General features: G+C 47.1%; 2 protein-coding genes across 5 annotated transcripts in view; one reads left to right on the top strand and one right to left on the bottom strand.

Moving 5' to 3' along the window:
- Positions 1-16,946, top strand: part of KIF4A (kinesin family member 4A) — a 102,561-nt gene that overhangs the window by 53,775 nt on the left and 31,840 nt on the right. The window contains exons 1-3 of one of the 3 annotated variants that reach the window (XM_083472496.1): positions 13,934-14,263; positions 14,374-14,400; positions 16,606-16,742. In XM_083472496.1, coding sequence (XP_083328622.1) covers positions 16,620-16,742 — 123 coding nt within the window. In that variant the 5' untranslated portion in view covers positions 13,934-14,263; positions 14,374-14,400; positions 16,606-16,619. Of the gene's footprint in view, positions 1-13,772; positions 14,264-14,373; positions 14,401-16,605; positions 16,743-16,946 lie in introns of those variants that run through there. The other 2 variants (XM_083472497.1, XM_083472498.1) reach the window with 2 other exon arrangements.
- Positions 2,716-12,048, bottom strand: PDZD11 (PDZ domain containing 11). Of its 2 annotated transcripts, none has more exons than XM_083472918.1 (7): positions 11,832-12,048; positions 8,901-9,067; positions 7,388-7,471; positions 6,586-6,642; positions 5,564-5,662; positions 4,489-4,549; positions 2,716-3,508 (listed from the first exon to the last, which is right to left on the bottom strand). In XM_083472918.1, exons 2-7 carry the CDS (start codon positions 9,003-9,005, stop codon positions 3,474-3,476), a joined length of 441 nt encoding a protein of 146 aa, XP_083329044.1. In that variant the 5' UTR covers positions 9,006-9,067; positions 11,832-12,048; the 3' UTR covers positions 2,716-3,473. The 2 variants fall into 2 exon arrangements, with proteins under 2 accessions (XP_083329044.1, XP_083329045.1); XM_083472919.1 differs by having other exon boundaries at positions 11,868-12,048.

Raw genomic sequence — 16,946 nt, 5'->3', positions numbered from 1 at the left:
GACATAGCAACAGGGTGCCATCAATTTCTGGGCGGGACACTTTTTTCTTTCTGACATGGTGAAGATAGCAGCTACATAGGCAAGTATTTATAAGGAATAAGAGAGACATGGTACAGTGGTGCCCCGCAAGACGAATGCCTCGCAAGATGGAAAACCCGCTAGACGAAAGGGCTTTCCATTTTTGAGCTGCTTCGCAAGACAAATTTCCCTATGGGCTTGCTTCGCAAGACGAAAACGTCTTGCGAGTGTTGCGATTTTTTTTCACTCCCCCCCCTTTTTCTAAGCCGCTAAGCTGCTAATAGCCTTTTAGCTGCTAAGCCGCTAATCCGCTAATAGCGCTAATCCGCTAATAGGATTGCTTCGCAAGACAAAAAAACCGCTAGACGAAGAGACTCGCGGAACGGATTAATTTCGTCTTGCGAGGCACCACTGTACTAGTTTTGTCAGGAAATGTGCAACCTGACTCCAACAACCTGTAACTGAGACAATCTAGCCTTCAGTAGTGAGGGGTAAAGGGACCCCTGACTGTTAGGTCCAGTTGTGAATGACTCTGGGGTTGCGGTGCTCATCTTGCTTTACTGGCCGAGGGAGCCGGTGTACAGCTTCCGGGTCATGTGGCCAGCATGACTAAGCCACTTCTGGCGAACCAGAGCAGCGCATGGAAACACCATTTACCTTCCCGCCGGAGTGGTACCTATTTATCTACTTGCACTTTGACGTGCTTTCCAACTGCTAGATCGGCAGAAGCTGGGACCGAGTAACGGGAGATCACCCCGCCACGGGGATTCGAACCGCCGACCTTCCGATCGGCAAGTCCTAGGCTCTGTGGTTTAGACAGAAGTAGTAAAATGGGAAATCTTGTGAAATTTAGGCTCTCAGTATGGAGTCCACAGCAACCCCAAGCAGGGTGAATAATACACCAGTCTCAGATAGTAACATTTTACTGAAGCTTCCCCTCCCCAAAAACCCCTCTGATAGAATCCAGAAATGACAAGAAAAGGTTGCTGTCTCTGTTGTGAAAAAATAAGTCTCAAAGAGAACACATTACAGAACATCAAGAGAGTTATATAAATATTTTGACAGTGTTGTGAGTGGGACAATTAGCAAGCTTCCCTTCCTTCATATGGAGCCACACCCAAACTTAATGAAGCAGGAGGTAGAGTTTTGATGAGCAAGCATTCTTTGGCGGTGAGGAATGTGTGTGTTTTAACTCCCTAGCCTTGCTTCCTCTACGGGGCTGAAGCTCAAGTTAATCAAATTCCCTTGCTTTTTTTTTTTAATGATCCCTTTGTGCAGCACAGCCAAGCAGAAACAGCTAGAGGCAGGGAAGACATCCTGCCATCAGAAACCTGAAAATGTTTCTTAGGTGAGGTTCATGTGGTAAGGCTCACCTAACAAAATCTAAGCAGGTTTCACTGCTGTGACGGCCTCGCCCCACACAGAACCAAGCAGGCCGTAGTTTGGGGAGAGGATTTGAAGACTTCTACCCATATAGACCAGTGTTTCCGTGCGCTGCTCTGGTTCGCCAGAAGTGGCTTCATCGTGCTGGCCACATGACCCAGAAGCTGTACGCCGGCTCCCTCAGCCAGTAAAGCGAGATGAGTGCCGCAACCCCAGAGTCGGCCACGACTGGACCTAATGGTCAGGGGTCCCTTTACCTTTTCCCACATCAAAAAAGGCAAAAGCAAATCTGCAGCTGCCGGGGCAGATTAGGACTGCAAAGAATGGGTGTGATCACACCGAGAAGAAAAGGGTAGCACCCATTTGCCCAGAAATCTGAAAAAGTTCAGCTTTGTTCCTTTATAAAAAAGTTTCTGACTCATGAATTAGGTGTGTGCACAGTACATTATTTACTGATTTATCATTGCCTGTGTCTGGTCACATTCACAGCACAATTGTGAAGCACTATGATGCCACAGTAATTCTGGGAGTTGTAGTTTCTTAAGCGTGTTGAAAGTTGTCAGGAGGCCCCTATTCCTCTCCCTGAACTACCATTCCCAGAGTTCCATGTGAAGAGGGATTGGTGGTTAAACCACACTGAGATATTGTAGCTCTAGGACAGGCATGGCCAAAGTTGGCCCTCCAAATGTGTTGGGACTACAATTCCCATCATCCCTGACCACTGGTCCTGTGAGCTAGGGGTGATGGGAGTCATAGTCACAAAACATCTGGAGGGCCAACTTTGGCCATGCTTGCTCTCCTAACAACTCTTGGCAGCCTTAACAAAATACAACTCCCAGGATTCTTTGGGGAAGCCATGGCTGTTTAAAGCAGTATAGTGGTACCTCGGGTTACATACACTTCAGGTTACAGACGCTTCAGGTTACAGACTCTGCTAACCCAGAAATACTACCTTGGGTTAAGAACTTTGCTTCAGGATGAGAACACAAATCGTGTTCCGGCAGCGCGGCGGCAGCAGGAGGCCCCATTACCTAAAGTGGTGCTTCAGGTTAAGAACAGTTTCAGGTTAAGTACGGATCTTTGGAACGAATTAAGTACTTAGCCCGAGGTGCCACTATATTATAGTGCTTTAAATGTGGCCTAGGACGGCCTGAGTGTTCATTAAGGGTATTCTAAATAAAAAGCAGAACTGATGAAACACAGGTAACAAGAGAGATTTGGGGAAAGGGAAGGCATCTCTGCTTTGCAGATACCCCACCATCACATGCAAGATTCCCCTGGTATTACTGTTTCCAGAAAAGAAGAATCCACTCCTTGTGCATGAAAACCAGGAGCCTGCTTTGTATATAAAGCAAACTCCTTCCAGCATTTAATGAGAACTATTAATGATCCTACTAAAGCCATATCCCATGGCATGCAAACCAACATAGGTTCTTAAGCCCCTGAGCCTTCATATAGAAGAGGCAGACATATATCAAAAGCCCCAGCCCTTGCACCAGCTTTAGTACAATGACGAAATAAATCCCCTTCATTTCAGCATGCTTTCGTGCAGATATTTACAGTGGATTACGCCCCAAATCACCACCGCAGCCCCGTCTCTTATTCAAAAAGGAGGCCAGCTTAGAAGCATTCCGTTTGCTCCTCTGGAACCCGATGCTTTCTGTTCCTCCTCTTTCAGAGAGCTATGAAGGTAACAAATTATTGGAACAGAATGTCCTTCTGGGCCTGGGGATGAATGAAACCAGGTAACAGCTTTATCTGCAAACCGACATCCATTTTTTCCTGGGACCAGGAAACCGGCTGAAGCCCTGCATCCGGCTCCTACTGCTTCTTGCTTCACAGCACAAAGCGGAAGAAAACTTTAAAGACATCCTTCTCAGGAGGTACTTGGATCTATGGAATCCAGCCAAAAGGGGGAGTTTCTGCGCCACAAATGACGCCCCCTCGGCACCCCCAAGGAGGCATTTGCCGAAGGAAAAGGCTTTGGAGCGGGAGTAAACACGAAAAGAAGAATCTGGCTGGAGGGTGGTGAACTCTCTGCAAAGAGAAGGCTGCCAGCTGGTAAGGGATTTCTAGTGAACCGTTCGCTCCTTCTGCCTCTGGTAGTCTGGAAGGGAAACGGGAGAGAAAGAATGAGTGGTAGAACATAAAGACTTCATTCCTAGATCATGACATTAGCCAGGGGTCTGCAACCTTTAAGACAAAAAAAGCCACTTGGACCCGTTTCCGAAGAAAAAAAACTGGGAGCCGCAAAACTCGTCATTATAAAAATAATTTTTTTGTCACTTTTTGTTATTATTTCTTTGTTTGACCCCTCAGAATTACTCCTCCTCATAGAAATAAACATTAAATTAACAAGTTACCTTTTTTTGTGTGTGTGTTCTTCACTCCCCTTCAAAACAGTGACCAGCGTACATGCCCCCTTTCAATGCCGTGACCAGCGTACAGGCCCCTTACAATGTATCGGGCGGGAAGGTGACGTCGGGACGGTGCATGACTAACGCACGCACTGCCCCCATGCGACGTCACAGCCAGTACAGCGCCCACCACAGTGGGGAGTGTCGGGGCGCACAATGCGCCTCCTCCCCTCACTAGTATCCGCCCTGGAGCCGCAGCAAAGGTGTAAAAGAGCCACATGCGGCTCCGGAGCCGTGGGTTGCAGACCCCTGACATTAGCCCTTCAATTTCTGATCCTGTTTCTCATGCCCACAATGTTGGCATGAAGGTAACAGCTCTCCTCCCACCGCTGTCCCCCAGGAACTGGTGTTCAAAAGCTAGACTAGCCCTGAAGCTGGAGGTTTCATTTAGCCATCACTGCCACTGACAGACCTCTCCTCCAGGAATTTGTCTAATAAATACCCCTTTTAAGCCATCTATAATGATGTTACGAAACTCTACACTATTTTAAAATACATATGTGTGTGTGTGTGTTTCATATTTTGGATTTGTATAAAGGAGGAGAACATTATTTTTCCTCTCCTCTTTCATGGATGTAGTGGGTCCCAGTTCACCTGACAAACAGTCTCTTTCAAACAGGTCAAAGATTTTGCAAAGAGCAGTAGCAGTGGCAGCGGCAACAGCACTTACTATATGGGAAGAATCGGACTCTCATAATGATCTCCCGAGCAGTTTTCAAGATCTCCACAGCCTGTAGGGGCAGGGGAAAAACAACAGATGAACATCTAAACAAAGAAGGGCATCACACTGGGTTGAATCATTGATTTATTAATAATAATAATAATTTATTATTTATACCCCACCCATCTGGCTGGGTTTCCCCAGCCACTCTGGGCGGCTTCCAACTGAATACTAAAAACAATACAACATCAGACATAAAAAACTTCCCTAAACAGGGCCACCTTCATTTGTTTTTTAAAAGTAAAATAGTTGTTTATTGCCTTGACATCTGGTGGAAGGGTGTTCCACAGGGCAGGCGCCACTACTGAGAAGGCCCTCTACCTGGTTCCCTGTAACCTCACTTCTTGCAGCGAAGAAAGCCCTCAGCACTGGACCTCAGTGTCCGGGCTGGATGATGGGGGTGGAGATGCTCCTTCAGGCCTTCAGGTATACAGGACCGAGGCTGTTTAGAGCTTTAAAGGTCAGCACCAACACTTTGAATTGTGCTCGGAAACGTACTGGGAGTCAATGAAGATCTTTCATGACCGGTGTTCTATGGTCTCGACGGCCACTCCCAGTCACCAGTCTAGCTACCGCATTCTGGATTAATTGCAGTTTCCGAGGCACCTTCAAAGGTAGCCCCACGTAGAGCGCATGGCAGTAGTCCAAGCGGGAGATAACCAGAGCATGCACCACTCTGGCGAGACAGTCTGCGGGCAGGTAGGGTCTTAGCCTGCGTACCAGGTGGAGCTGGTAGACAGCTGCCCTGGACACAGAATTTACCTGAGCCTCCATGGACAGCTGTGAGTCCAAAATGACTCCCAGGCTGCGCACCTGGTCCTTCAGGGGCACAGTTACCCTATTCAGGATCTGCCCTTCCTTCCCAGTGTAGAAGGCATCCCACATAAAGGATTTCAAGGCCGTCTCCCTTCCAGGCACCTCCCTAAACCAGCTTTGCTTCAGCAAGGCTTACAACATGAGCCTTCAGACCACATCCTGTGGCTGCTCCATGCAGGCCTCTGGTTCATCATTTCTCCCCTCTCACCTTGCTGTGCTCGATATCCTGGAAGTCGACGTCATTAACTGCCAGCACTTGGTCTCCTTCCTGCAATCCGGCTCGATGGGCATCTGAATCCGGGATCACCTGGGATCAGGAGAGGCAAGACCGGCTTTCAGACAGAGGCCAGGAGCTGCCAATGCGCCCTTGGCATCTTGGGGAAGCTGGCCCCATCCTGTCACACTACCCAACTGCCCTGCGCTCTGCCACTTCCAAACCTTTCAATCCCCAAATGGTGCGGCGATAAAACTGCTGGCATATTTGTGAGGCTGCTGGGAGGGGCAGGCAGGATTCCTCCCTTCATTTTTATTTTGAAAACCTGCAAATCATGCTCATAGCAGCTAGACTGAAATAAATGGTTCTGTTTTTAAAATCCAACCATTCCTCTTTTATCTAAGTCATGTGATAAGGTAGGGTTATTTTAGATTTATTTTTTAACCAAGATCGGTACGGAACGCCTAAGTCATTTACCAGAAATAATCATTTAAAGCTGAAACCTCAGCCTGTTTGTTTGGTAATAAGCAAGTATGTGGCATACGCTTCCAAGGAAACAGGCATAATAACTGATAGATATTCTTCATAGAGAAAGTAAATCTCATCAAGTAATTTGGCAAATGAATAGACATATTTTATGCTTTATTGAAATTAATTCTAATCAGATTAGAAGGGGTGTTTTTCTATAATTTTATATGCTAACTTAAACAAAAATACTCATAGGATGAAACTGCAGGTCATTTGACAAGTGCAACATATAATAAGAACTGGTGAATGAGTTTTACTTTTTCCTCTGCCGTCTTGAACCCCTTTCCCTTTTGCGCCATGCCTTTTATATTGCAAATCTGTGGGCAGGGACTCCCTTGTTTTGTGATCTTACATAAAATGCTCTGGGAGCCTTCTCAGCTGAAGATCATAGTAAAAATGCTTTTTTTAAAAAATGACCAAGAAACACAATTAATTTGCATGTCAACATAACTAGGCAGCCATGAGGTCAGGACTAAAGATCAACACACCTTAGAGATGAAGATTCCCAGTTGTGATGCTTTTCCTCCTCGAATATTGAAGCCCAGCTAGAAAGGAAACAGAATTGAGTTGGAGATTTGGCAGTTCAACATATAGATTGTTCCTGAATACAGTGGTACCTCGGGTTACATACGCTTCAGGTTAGACTCCGCTAACCCAGAAATAGTGCTTCAGGTTAAGAACTATGCTTCAGGATAAGAACAGAAATCGTGCTCTGGCGGCATGGTGGCAGCAGCAGGAGGCCCCATTAGCTAAAGTGGTGCTTCAGGTTAAGAACCGTTTCAGGTTAAGTACGGACCTCCGGAACGAATTAAGTACTTAACCCGAGGTACCACTGTACTGTCTTCTTCCAGACTGTTATTTCTGCTGCAGACCTTTGGGTGAGAGGTCTACGTCATCATTGCATTTTTACTGCAACCCACAATGACCCCATGAAAGAGAGGAACTGTTATTAATAGCCAGATAGATAAAATAAATTTTGTAAAAGCACAGGGCAGGTTACAAATGCAGAGAATCCCCTCCAGGGATAGCTAACTTTTCAGTAGAGCATGGGTGAGGAACCTGGTATCCTCCAGATGTTTCAGACTACAACTCCCATCATTCCTGACCATTGCCCATGCTGACTGGGGCTGATGGGAGATGGAGTCCAAAAAACGTCCACAGGCCCTCATGTTTTCCAAGCCTGGTGTGGAGGGCCTCAGTTGAGAAGCCTACAATCCCAGCTGAGAAAACCTCTCACACCCTTGTAATCCCCATTTCCTGCAAGTCCCCTGAGAGTGGGCCAAGACTCACCTGTGCCCCTGGAGGTTTTTTCAACACAATGGTACGAGGCAGGAATTGGGTCAGCTCATTGTTATAATCCGAATGGTAAATTCTCTAGGGGGGGAAAGCAAGATACAAAATAAAAAAATGGCAAGGTGAATTTCATTGTGGAAATCAGAAACTTCTTGGGGTTCATCATAGCATACCATTGCCTAGTTCTGCTCCAAGAAGAATAAGAAGAATGGCTGAAGAAAAACATTTTAAGCAACTTGGATTTCTTTTAAAACCTTACAACCAGACATCAGCGCTGTAGAAGAGGGTTAGCCAACGCCCAACTCTAATCAGCTTCTACCAGTATGGATTATATAATATACAAAAGTGATTTAACAATATGAACAGCAACAATAAAAAACATAAATACAGTGGTGCCTCGCAAGACGAAAAGAATCCGTTCTGTGATTCTCTTCGTCTAGCGGTTTTCTCGTCTTGCTCAGCAAGCCCATTGACAGATTAGCGGATTAGCGCTATTAGCGGCTTTTAGCGGCTTATCTGCTGATCGGATCAGCTTAGCGACTTAGAAAAAAGGGGGGGGGGAGGAAAAAAACCCTGCAGGAACTCGCAAGGCATTGTCGTCTTGCAAAGCAAACCCATAGGAAATTCGTTTTGCGAAGCACCTCCAAAACGGAAAACCCTTTCGTCTAGCGGGTTTTCCGTCTTGCGAGGCATTAATCTTGCGGGGCACCACTGTAAATGATTTCATATATAAAAATGCTTTGGAATCCAGTAGATACAGTCGGCGGGGGGGGGGGGGAATCTCCATTGAGCCATCTTGTTGAAAGAGGAAGGTGGTAGTAATAATTATTATTATTATTTGTTGTTGTTGTTGTTATATCCCCACCAATCTGGCTGGATTTCTCCAGGTTTCCTGATGAGATTATCTGCAAGAGTCCCTCTGCTGCAGAGAGCAGTGATCAGTTTGGGGGTATATGGGGTGAAATGATATTTTAAACTTCCGTGGTACCTCGGGTTAAGTACTTAATTCATTCCAGAGATCTGTTCTTAACCTGAAACTGTTCTTAACCTGAAGCACCACTTTAGCTAATGGGGCCTCCTGTTGCCGCCGCACCGCCGGAGCACGATTTCTGTTCTCATCCTGAAGCAAAGTTCTTAACCCGAGGTACTATTTCTGGGTTAGCGGAGTCTGTAACCTGAAGCGTATATAACCTGAAGCGTATGTAACCCGAGGTACCACTGTATTCTCGTCCCAAGATGTATAGCGCTTTGTACACCAGTTCCAACATCTTTAAAATATCCTGGTAGCTAACTGGCACCTAGGGGAATTAATTCAAAAGCAGTGTAACATGATGGAGATAGTCTGATCGGGTGAGCAGTTAAGCTGCTGGAGTTTGCACTAGCTTCCAGGACAATGCCCGAAGCAGTTCCCACAAGAAGTGCACTGCAGTAGTCTATCCTGGGGGTTACCAGCGCATGGACAACAGCGGCCAGGCTTTCTTAATGACCCAGGGATCTTTTATATACACACCTCATGAGGAGGGATCCAGGTGGGAGGGCTCTCGTAGGGAGGCAGAAACACCACGGGATAGTCATCGTATGGGATGCGGCCACAGCCACCACCTCCGATATCCATTTTGGAGTCAGTACAGAGCTGCGAAACCCCCAGGCAATCTTTCCGAAGATGGGATGTCAATTCTGGGGAGAAAACAGTATACGTGGTCTGTCAACTTTCCTTCTTAAAGCCAAATACCGTATCTTTTGCTCAACAGACCACAAGACGCACCTGGTTTTTGGAGGAAGAAAACAAGGGAAAAAATATTCTGAATCTCAGAAGCCAGAACAGCAAGAGGGATTGCTGCACAGTGAAAGCAGCAATCCCTCTTGCTGTTCTGGCTTCTGGGATAGCTGCGCAGCCTGCATTCGCTCCATAAGACGGAGACACATTTCCCCTTACTTTTTAGGAGCGAAAAAGTTGAGTCTTATAGAGCAAAAAATACGGTATGCTTCAAGGCAGGGAGAAATTAATGGAAAACACCCACACGCACACACACCCAAAAAGCTAGTGATTGCACAAGAGATTTGATGTCATCTATTTCCCACCAGCTGTGGTATAAATAAGAGTCTTTTTTGTTAACTGTAATTTTGTTCTAAAGTCGTCGTCTCTTCCTCCTCTCCAAAAAGCTTTCGTGCTTTAAACTTTTGCATGAGTGCTTTTAAAAATCAAGTGCAGTTTTCTCCCAGTTCAGAGATGTGACAGTGGCAATAGCTATGCTTGGTGAATCCTATATCTGTCAGAACACTATTAAAATCTGGTCTCTTTTAAACTAGCTTTGAACACATCTCTTTTTAGAACATCCTTTGGAGTTTAAATTGTCACGCAGGATAATGACGTTCATTTGCCCAGGGCTGGGTTTAATAATGTTTTGCTGTTTAAATGAAACAGGTTTTCATTTCATTCCTCCACCCCTAGAAGGAGGAGAGCTGGAGGGGGGAGATATTTTCATGCTATTTGAAAACAGATATATAAATGGTGAATACGTTTTACGTCTACCGTATTTTTCGCCCCATAGGACGCACTTTTTCCCCTCCAAAAATGAAGGGGAAATCTGGGTGCATCCTATGGGGCGAATACAAGCCTCGCGCGCCCGGCAGGAGGTCCCGCCCGGTGCGCGAGGCTTGGGGCAGCAGCCCGTCGCCCGAGGAGCCCTCCGGAGGGCTCCCCCTGCTTCGGGCGAGTGTCTGCAAGCCTCCCGCGCCCGGCAGGAGGTCCCACCGGGCGCACGAGGCTTGGGGCGGCAGCCTGTCACCCCGAAGCACGGGGAGCCCTCCGGAGGGCTTCCCCTGCTTCGGGCAGGTGAGCGCAAGGCTTGGGGCGGCAGCCAGGGCTGGGGGGGGGGGAATAATTTTTTTTAATTCATTTCCCCCCCCAAAAATGAGGTGCGTCCTATGGGCCGGTGCGCCTTATAGGACGAAAAATACGGTACTTGTTTTTTTAGCTTTATTTTATGCATATACAGATCTTGGAAGCCAAACAAAAATAAATAAAATATATATCTGCTCCCATTTGTACACGTACACAGTACAATGAATGCATATGCCAAAGCCTCATATAGCCTATACCAGCCTTCATTCCTCACTCCTTAACTACTGTCGTGAAGTAGTGATTCTGCGAGCAAGTATCGATGGGTGGGGCCCCTCAGGCAGGTGGTTAACAATTACAGTGGTACCTCGGGTTACATATGCTTCAGGTTACAGATGCTTCAGGTTATAGACTCCACTAACCCAGAAATAGTACCTCGGGTTAAGAACTTTGATTCAGGATGAGAACAGAAATCGTGCTCCGGCGGCACGGCAGCAGTGAGAGGCCCCATTAGCTAAAGTGGTGCTTCAGGTTAAGAACAGACCTCCGGAACGAATTAAGTACTTAACCTGAGGAACCACTGTACCGTCTTTCCCCGAAAGTAAGACATCCCCCCCAAAATAAGACCTAGCGCATCTTTGGGAGCAAAAATTAATATAAGACACTGTCTTATTTTCGGGGAAACAGGGTATAAATCTTCGAGTTCACCTGCCGAGGGGAGGAGAGAACATGCCGTAGATCAGACTGCCGTTTGATGTCTTTACCTGGTGCCAGAGAATATGCCAATAAAGCCTGACACCCATTAGGTGCCTACGTGTGAGTTATTTGAAGCTCGGGGGGAGGACTCGGGAAAGGGACCTCTTCCTTGGCATGATGGCATAGCGGCGGATTCGAACAGGAGTTTTGGAGCTTCAGCACCCTGAGTGTGAATGGCAAGTTTAGATGGCAGAAAGTGTTCATCCATTCCAAAGAAAGATCCGTACTTTCTCCCTGGAATTGAAGAGGAGGAGGGGGAAGGAAACGCCCTAAGGTGTGCTATCCCTTAGCCAATAACAGCAAAGGCACTCTCAAAACTACCACTTGATCAGGCATAGGCAAACTCCGGCCATCCAGATATTTGGGACTACAAATCCCATCATCATTTTAGTGTTTTGTTGGAAGCCGCCCAGAGTGGCTGGGAAAACCCAGCCAGATGGGCGGGGTATAAATAATAAATTATTATTATAAATTACAGTGGTATCTCAGGTTAGGTTCTTAATTCGTTCCGGAGGTCTGTGCTTAACCTGAAGCACCACTTTAGGTAATGGGGCCTCCTGCTGCTGCCGCGCCACAGGAGCATGATTTCTGTTCTCATCCTGAAGCAAAGTTCTTAACCTGAGGTACTATTTCTGGGTTAGCGGAGTCTGTAACCTGAAGCGTATGTAACCTGAAGCGTATGTAACCCGAGGTACCACTGTATTATCATCACAGCGCTTTCAATGCATGGTGCGGATGGGGCCCTACAGTGCAAAGCTAGGGAGGTCTACTCAAGAGGTGAGCCCTGCGAAGTTTCCATAGGGCCTGCTCCCAGAGGATTCTCCCCACCCCATGCCCACTTACCTGGGAGTAACCCCCAGGGAAATCCATGGGACTTACTTCCGAGTAGACACCCAGAGGGCTGCGAAATCAGGAGCTTCCTTTGGATCCACTCCCACAGAGCTCAGCGGGGCCTACTCCAGAGTAAAGGGGCACAGAGGCGTCCAATCCGCTCCCTGGAAGAACCGGCCTTCCTCCTGCTGCTGATCAGCTGAGCTCCAAGGGACAAACACCAGCCTCCTCCTCCTCCTCCAATCAAAGGAGGCTCCTCCCCTGCCAGCCACCCAATCAAAACAGAAGGGTATCACTACTCTACTCCTACTAGCTAGGCTCACTGTCAGTTAGCGAAGGAAGCCTGACGGTTGGTTGGGTTTCTCAGGAGGCGGGGGAAAATAAGGCACTCCAGCCTCTGAGGGAATTATGGGAGGAGTTGGGCCTGTTTTTAAAACCCAACATTTTAATGGCTGCGACGCTGAATGTGCTGGAAGGCCAGAGCATACACATTTCAAATTGGGTGTGTGTGTGAGGAAACGGTATTTGTTTTTCAAGCCTTCTCTTAATTGCCACCAGCTTCTCGCCCCCCACAGAAAGGGTTTGGGCGTGAAACTACTCCAGTGGTTACCATGGCAACGGTTGCTAGGCGCGCAGTCACTAAGGCGCGGCACGTGACCCAACGGTCACTTCTGTGAGGTAAAGGAAGAGAGAGGCCTACTCCGCTTCGTTCCCTCAGGCTGGCTCTCGCCATTTAAAAAATACATTAAAAAATTGATGTAAACCATCCTGGAGGGTTAACAAGGAAGGGCAGTGTACAAACATTAACCCATAAACGAATGAGAGAGTTCTCTCACACGCATCTTTTAAGGAAAGAAGGGCTGACAATATATAGTCTTGATTTCCCAGCTCTTGCCTCACGAAAGAGACGCCATTTTGATCCCGGAGCTTGGAAGAACTACAATTCCCATCAGCCCCTGCAACGATGACGGGATGGGGGTTGTCATTCCTCAGAGTCAGAGCCAATGGCGGCTTTCCGTTTTCACTTGAAGTTTAGCAGTAGGCGGGATTTGTCTTCCCCAGTCTCACCCGCTTCACAGGATCACAGATCTATGGCCACGTTGCTCCATTAAACCAAAAATGAATCTATATTTGGGTTTCAGAAAACAAATTAAACTGTGATCGTGCTTTCGAGCTGCGCAGATACTTGGGTGATGAGACCTCGGTCAACTGCATTCAAATGATTTAGCAAGAGTTTTCTTCCTTTCTCTCTCGGAAGAAGTGGACAATAACAGAAGTTGTTTTCAAGATGACTCGCAAACTCTGTAAAGTCTCGGCCAAGAGATTTTATTCCCTGACCGGGTACAAGCATTACAGTAGCAAAGATATTTTTCTTTTTTTTCTTTTTATTAATTCTTTTTATTAATTTTTTTATTAAATTTTCTCAATAAAGAAGTTCAAAAAGAATACAAAAACAGAAGAAAAAAGTACAAAAACAGAAAAATACAAAGTCAAAATACAAAAATACAAACATTAAACACAAAAAAGAAAAATGAAACACACATAAAAAAAGAAAAAAAACTCCCTCTTTTTTAACTCCTCTTTAGTTAACTTATTTTTGTTGATGACGTTGAAATGAATTCAAGGGGTTCTAGCAACAAGGCAAAATGTAAGATGGGATTGATAATAGATAAACTAAATTGATTATGAATGTGCTGAACCAACTTTAAAAAAGGGATACAAAAAAGGGAGGCGTGAGGAAGTAGCAAGGATATTTTTCAACTGTTAAAATCTTCGTCTTTTCTTCGGCGATCACTTGTAGCCCAGTATTATTGTCTTCCGTAAACATCAAACCCAAACCCATTCAGTTCTACCATTCGCTAACAGACTCCCGACACCTCGGATCTAAGAGAACCCGAAAACTCTTCGCAACAGGTACACCTCTTCACTCTGGCATACGTCTATGGCGCCGACGGGGGTGGTGCTGACGTCACCGCGCACGCTGCCTCGGCGCGTCCGTCTGCATTATTTCCCCCCCTCCCTCCCTTGAGGTGCCCGGATTGGCGCGGCGGATTTGAACGTTGTAAACTGAGGGGAAGGAGCGGCGGAGGCGGTGTCTCCGCGAGACGAGGCCGTGGACGGGGAAGGAGAAGGCCGCGCGCGCGAGAGAGGAGAAGAGGGTAACGGTCGCTTGCGGGGGGGGGGGGGGCGGCGGGTAGGTCCTAGGACAATGCAAAGCCCCCCCCCGCCCCGCTTTTAACCCTTTCGGTCCCCTTCCCCGCCTTTTTCCTTCCCCAAAGCGCGTCTTCGGGTGACGGTTGCATTTAAATTTTCCCCTCTTTATTCCGCCTCTTTATTCTTATTCTTCCCCTGGAGCGACGTTCTCCTTCCTCTTGCCTCCCTCCCCCCCCCTCCGCCGGCCCTGTTCGCATCCTCTCAACAACAACCCTGTGAGGGAGGCTCAGGCCGAGGGGGGGCCACCCCTCCCCGCTTCTCCTCCCCACCCCCCATCTTCGCAAGGTGCAAGGGGGTTGGGCACTTCTGCTGTCACAACAACCCTGGGAGGGAGGCTCAGGCCAAGAGGTTGAAAGACTGTCTTAAGGTAAATCTAAAAATATATATAATAATAATAATAATAATAATAATAATAATAATAATTTATTATTTATACCCCACCCATCTGGCTGGGTTTCCCCAGCCACTCTGGGCGGCCTCCAGCTGAATATTAAAAACAATACAGCATCAGACATTAAAAACTTCCCTAAAGAGGGCTGCCTTCAGTTGTCTTTTAAAAGTAAAATAGTTGTTTATCGCCTTGACATCTGGTGGGAGGGCTTTCCACAGGGCAGGCGCCACCACCGAGAAGGCCCTCTGCCTGGTTCCCTGTAATCTTACTTCTCGCAATGAGGGAACCGCCAGAAGGCCCTTGGCGCTGGATCTCAGTGTCCGGGCTGAAAGATGGGGATGGATTCGCTCCTTCAGGTATAAAGGACCAGAGGCCTGTATAGTGGTACCTTGGGTTACATACACTTCAGGTTACAGACTCTGCTTACCCAGAAAGAGTGCTTCAGGTTAAGAACTTGGCTTCGGGATGAGAACAGAAATTGCGCGGTGGCGGCGGCTGGAGGCCCCGTTAGCTAAAGTGGTGCTTCAGGTTAAGAACAGTTTCAGGTTAAGAACGGACCTCCGGAACGAATTAAGTATACAACCAGAGGTACCACTGTAGTATAAACACCGACAATTGAGAAACACTTGACTGTGAGCGCTCCAATGGGAGAACAGCCTCTACCAAAGGTGTCCTGGGCTTTAAAGACACTCGAACTCAGGACGCAAGGGAGAAATGTACCAAGAGGAAGGCATGCGTGGCAAACTCTCACCATGATCGACTCCCATCCGGAAACCAATGTCCCCACTGTGGAAGGACGTGTGGATCCAGAATTGGCCTCCACAGTCACTTACGGATTCATTGTTAAAACTGTGTTTATGGAAGACAATCTTACTCGGCTAATCGCCAAAGAGAGAAAAGACCCCTCCCCGCTTCTCCTCCTCGCCCCCCACCTTCGCACTAAGCGAGTGGCGGTTGGGCACTTCTGTGGCACAACAACCCTGCGAGGGAGGCTTTGGGGGCTGTCATGCTCTCCTCCCCCTGTGATGTCCTCTAAGTGAGCTTCAGGGCTGGATTGTGTATGGTGGGGGGGGGCGGTTGGAGTTGAGCACTTCTACTGACTCTCCTTCTTTTAAGCAGAGGTTGGATGGCCACCTGCTGCGGATGCTTTACTTGAGATTCCTGCATTGCAGGAGGCTGAGCTAGATGACCCTCGGGGGTCCCTTCCAAACCTACCATTGTTCAGCCTGGACACTGAGGTCCAGCTCCGAGGGCCTTCTGGCGGTTCCCTCCCTGCGAGAAGGGAAGTTACAGGGAACCAGGCAGAGGGCCTTCTCGGTGGTGGCGCCTGCTCTGTGGAACACCCTCCCATCAGATGTCAAAGAATTAAACAACTATCTGACTTTTCGAAGGCATCTGAAGGCAGCCCTGTTTAGGGAAGCTTTTAATATTTGATGAATTAGTGTAGTTTAATATTTTGTTGGAAGCCGCCCAGAGTGGCTGCGGAAACCCAGCCAGATGGGCAGGGTTTAAATAATAAATTATTGTTGTTGTTATTATACTACAGTGATACCTTGGTTTACGAACTTAATCTGTTCCGGAAGTCCATTATCGAACCGAAACCATTCTTAAACCAAGGCACGCTTTCTCTGATGAGGCCTCCCGCCGCTGGTGCCCTTCCACCATTCGGATTCCGTTCTTGGACCGACGTAAAGTTCTCAAATCAAGATGCTATTTCCAGTTTTGCAGAGTTTGTAAACCAAATCATTTTTAAACCGAGGTACTGCTGTACTACCATTCAATAATTCTATAACAGCCCTGCGAGGGAGCTCAGGCTGGGAGGTGGCAACCAGCTGCCAAGGTCCCCAAAAACTTTTCAAACATGAGTGGAGACTTCTTGAACCAGGGTTGTATTGGTTGTACTACTCAATATTTTTGAGTATTTTGGTGTGTTGCCCCCCCCCGCTTTTTGCATTTCTATTTATTGTCTATATGTGTGCACATTGTGTTTAAATGTATGTGTTAGAGATTTCACCCTTATTGGAAACCATTTTGAGAAGTTTCATATATAAGTGGACTTTAAATGATTAACCCTAAGTTAAAATAATATATTACATTGGGTTCAGAAGCAGTTTGCCGCAAATCAAAACTGGTGGTATTTCCCAGTGAGCTAATGCTTTTTAACTTTCTAATTTCTTTTAGGAAGATAACATAAAATGTCAAGGGAAGATGCCCGGGTCATCCCTGTGCGGGTGGCACTAAGGTGCCGCCCCCTTGTTCCTAAGGAACTTTCCGAGGGTTGTCAGATGTGTTTGTCTTTTGTCCCTGGAGAACAGCAGGTGAGGAAAGATTTGTAGAGTTTCTGTGTGTGTTTGTGTTTCATCTGCTCTAAAATGATGCGAGGGTCGTTCATTAAAGATTTCCCCTGACCCACTTCCGGTAATTGGAAGGTAAAGGTAAAGGGACCCCTGACCATTAGGTCCAGTCGTGACCGACTCTGGGGTTGGGTGCTCATCTCACTTTATCGGCCAAGGGAGCTGGCG

Source organism: Podarcis liolepis (genome assembly GCF_965112155.1).
Source record: "Podarcis liolepis genome assembly, chromosome: 13".
Classification (NCBI taxonomy): domain Eukaryota; kingdom Metazoa; phylum Chordata; class Lepidosauria; order Squamata; family Lacertidae; genus Podarcis; species Podarcis liolepis.
Note: the sequence above shows the minus strand (reverse complement) of the source record. Positions and strands in the feature narration are given on the sequence as shown.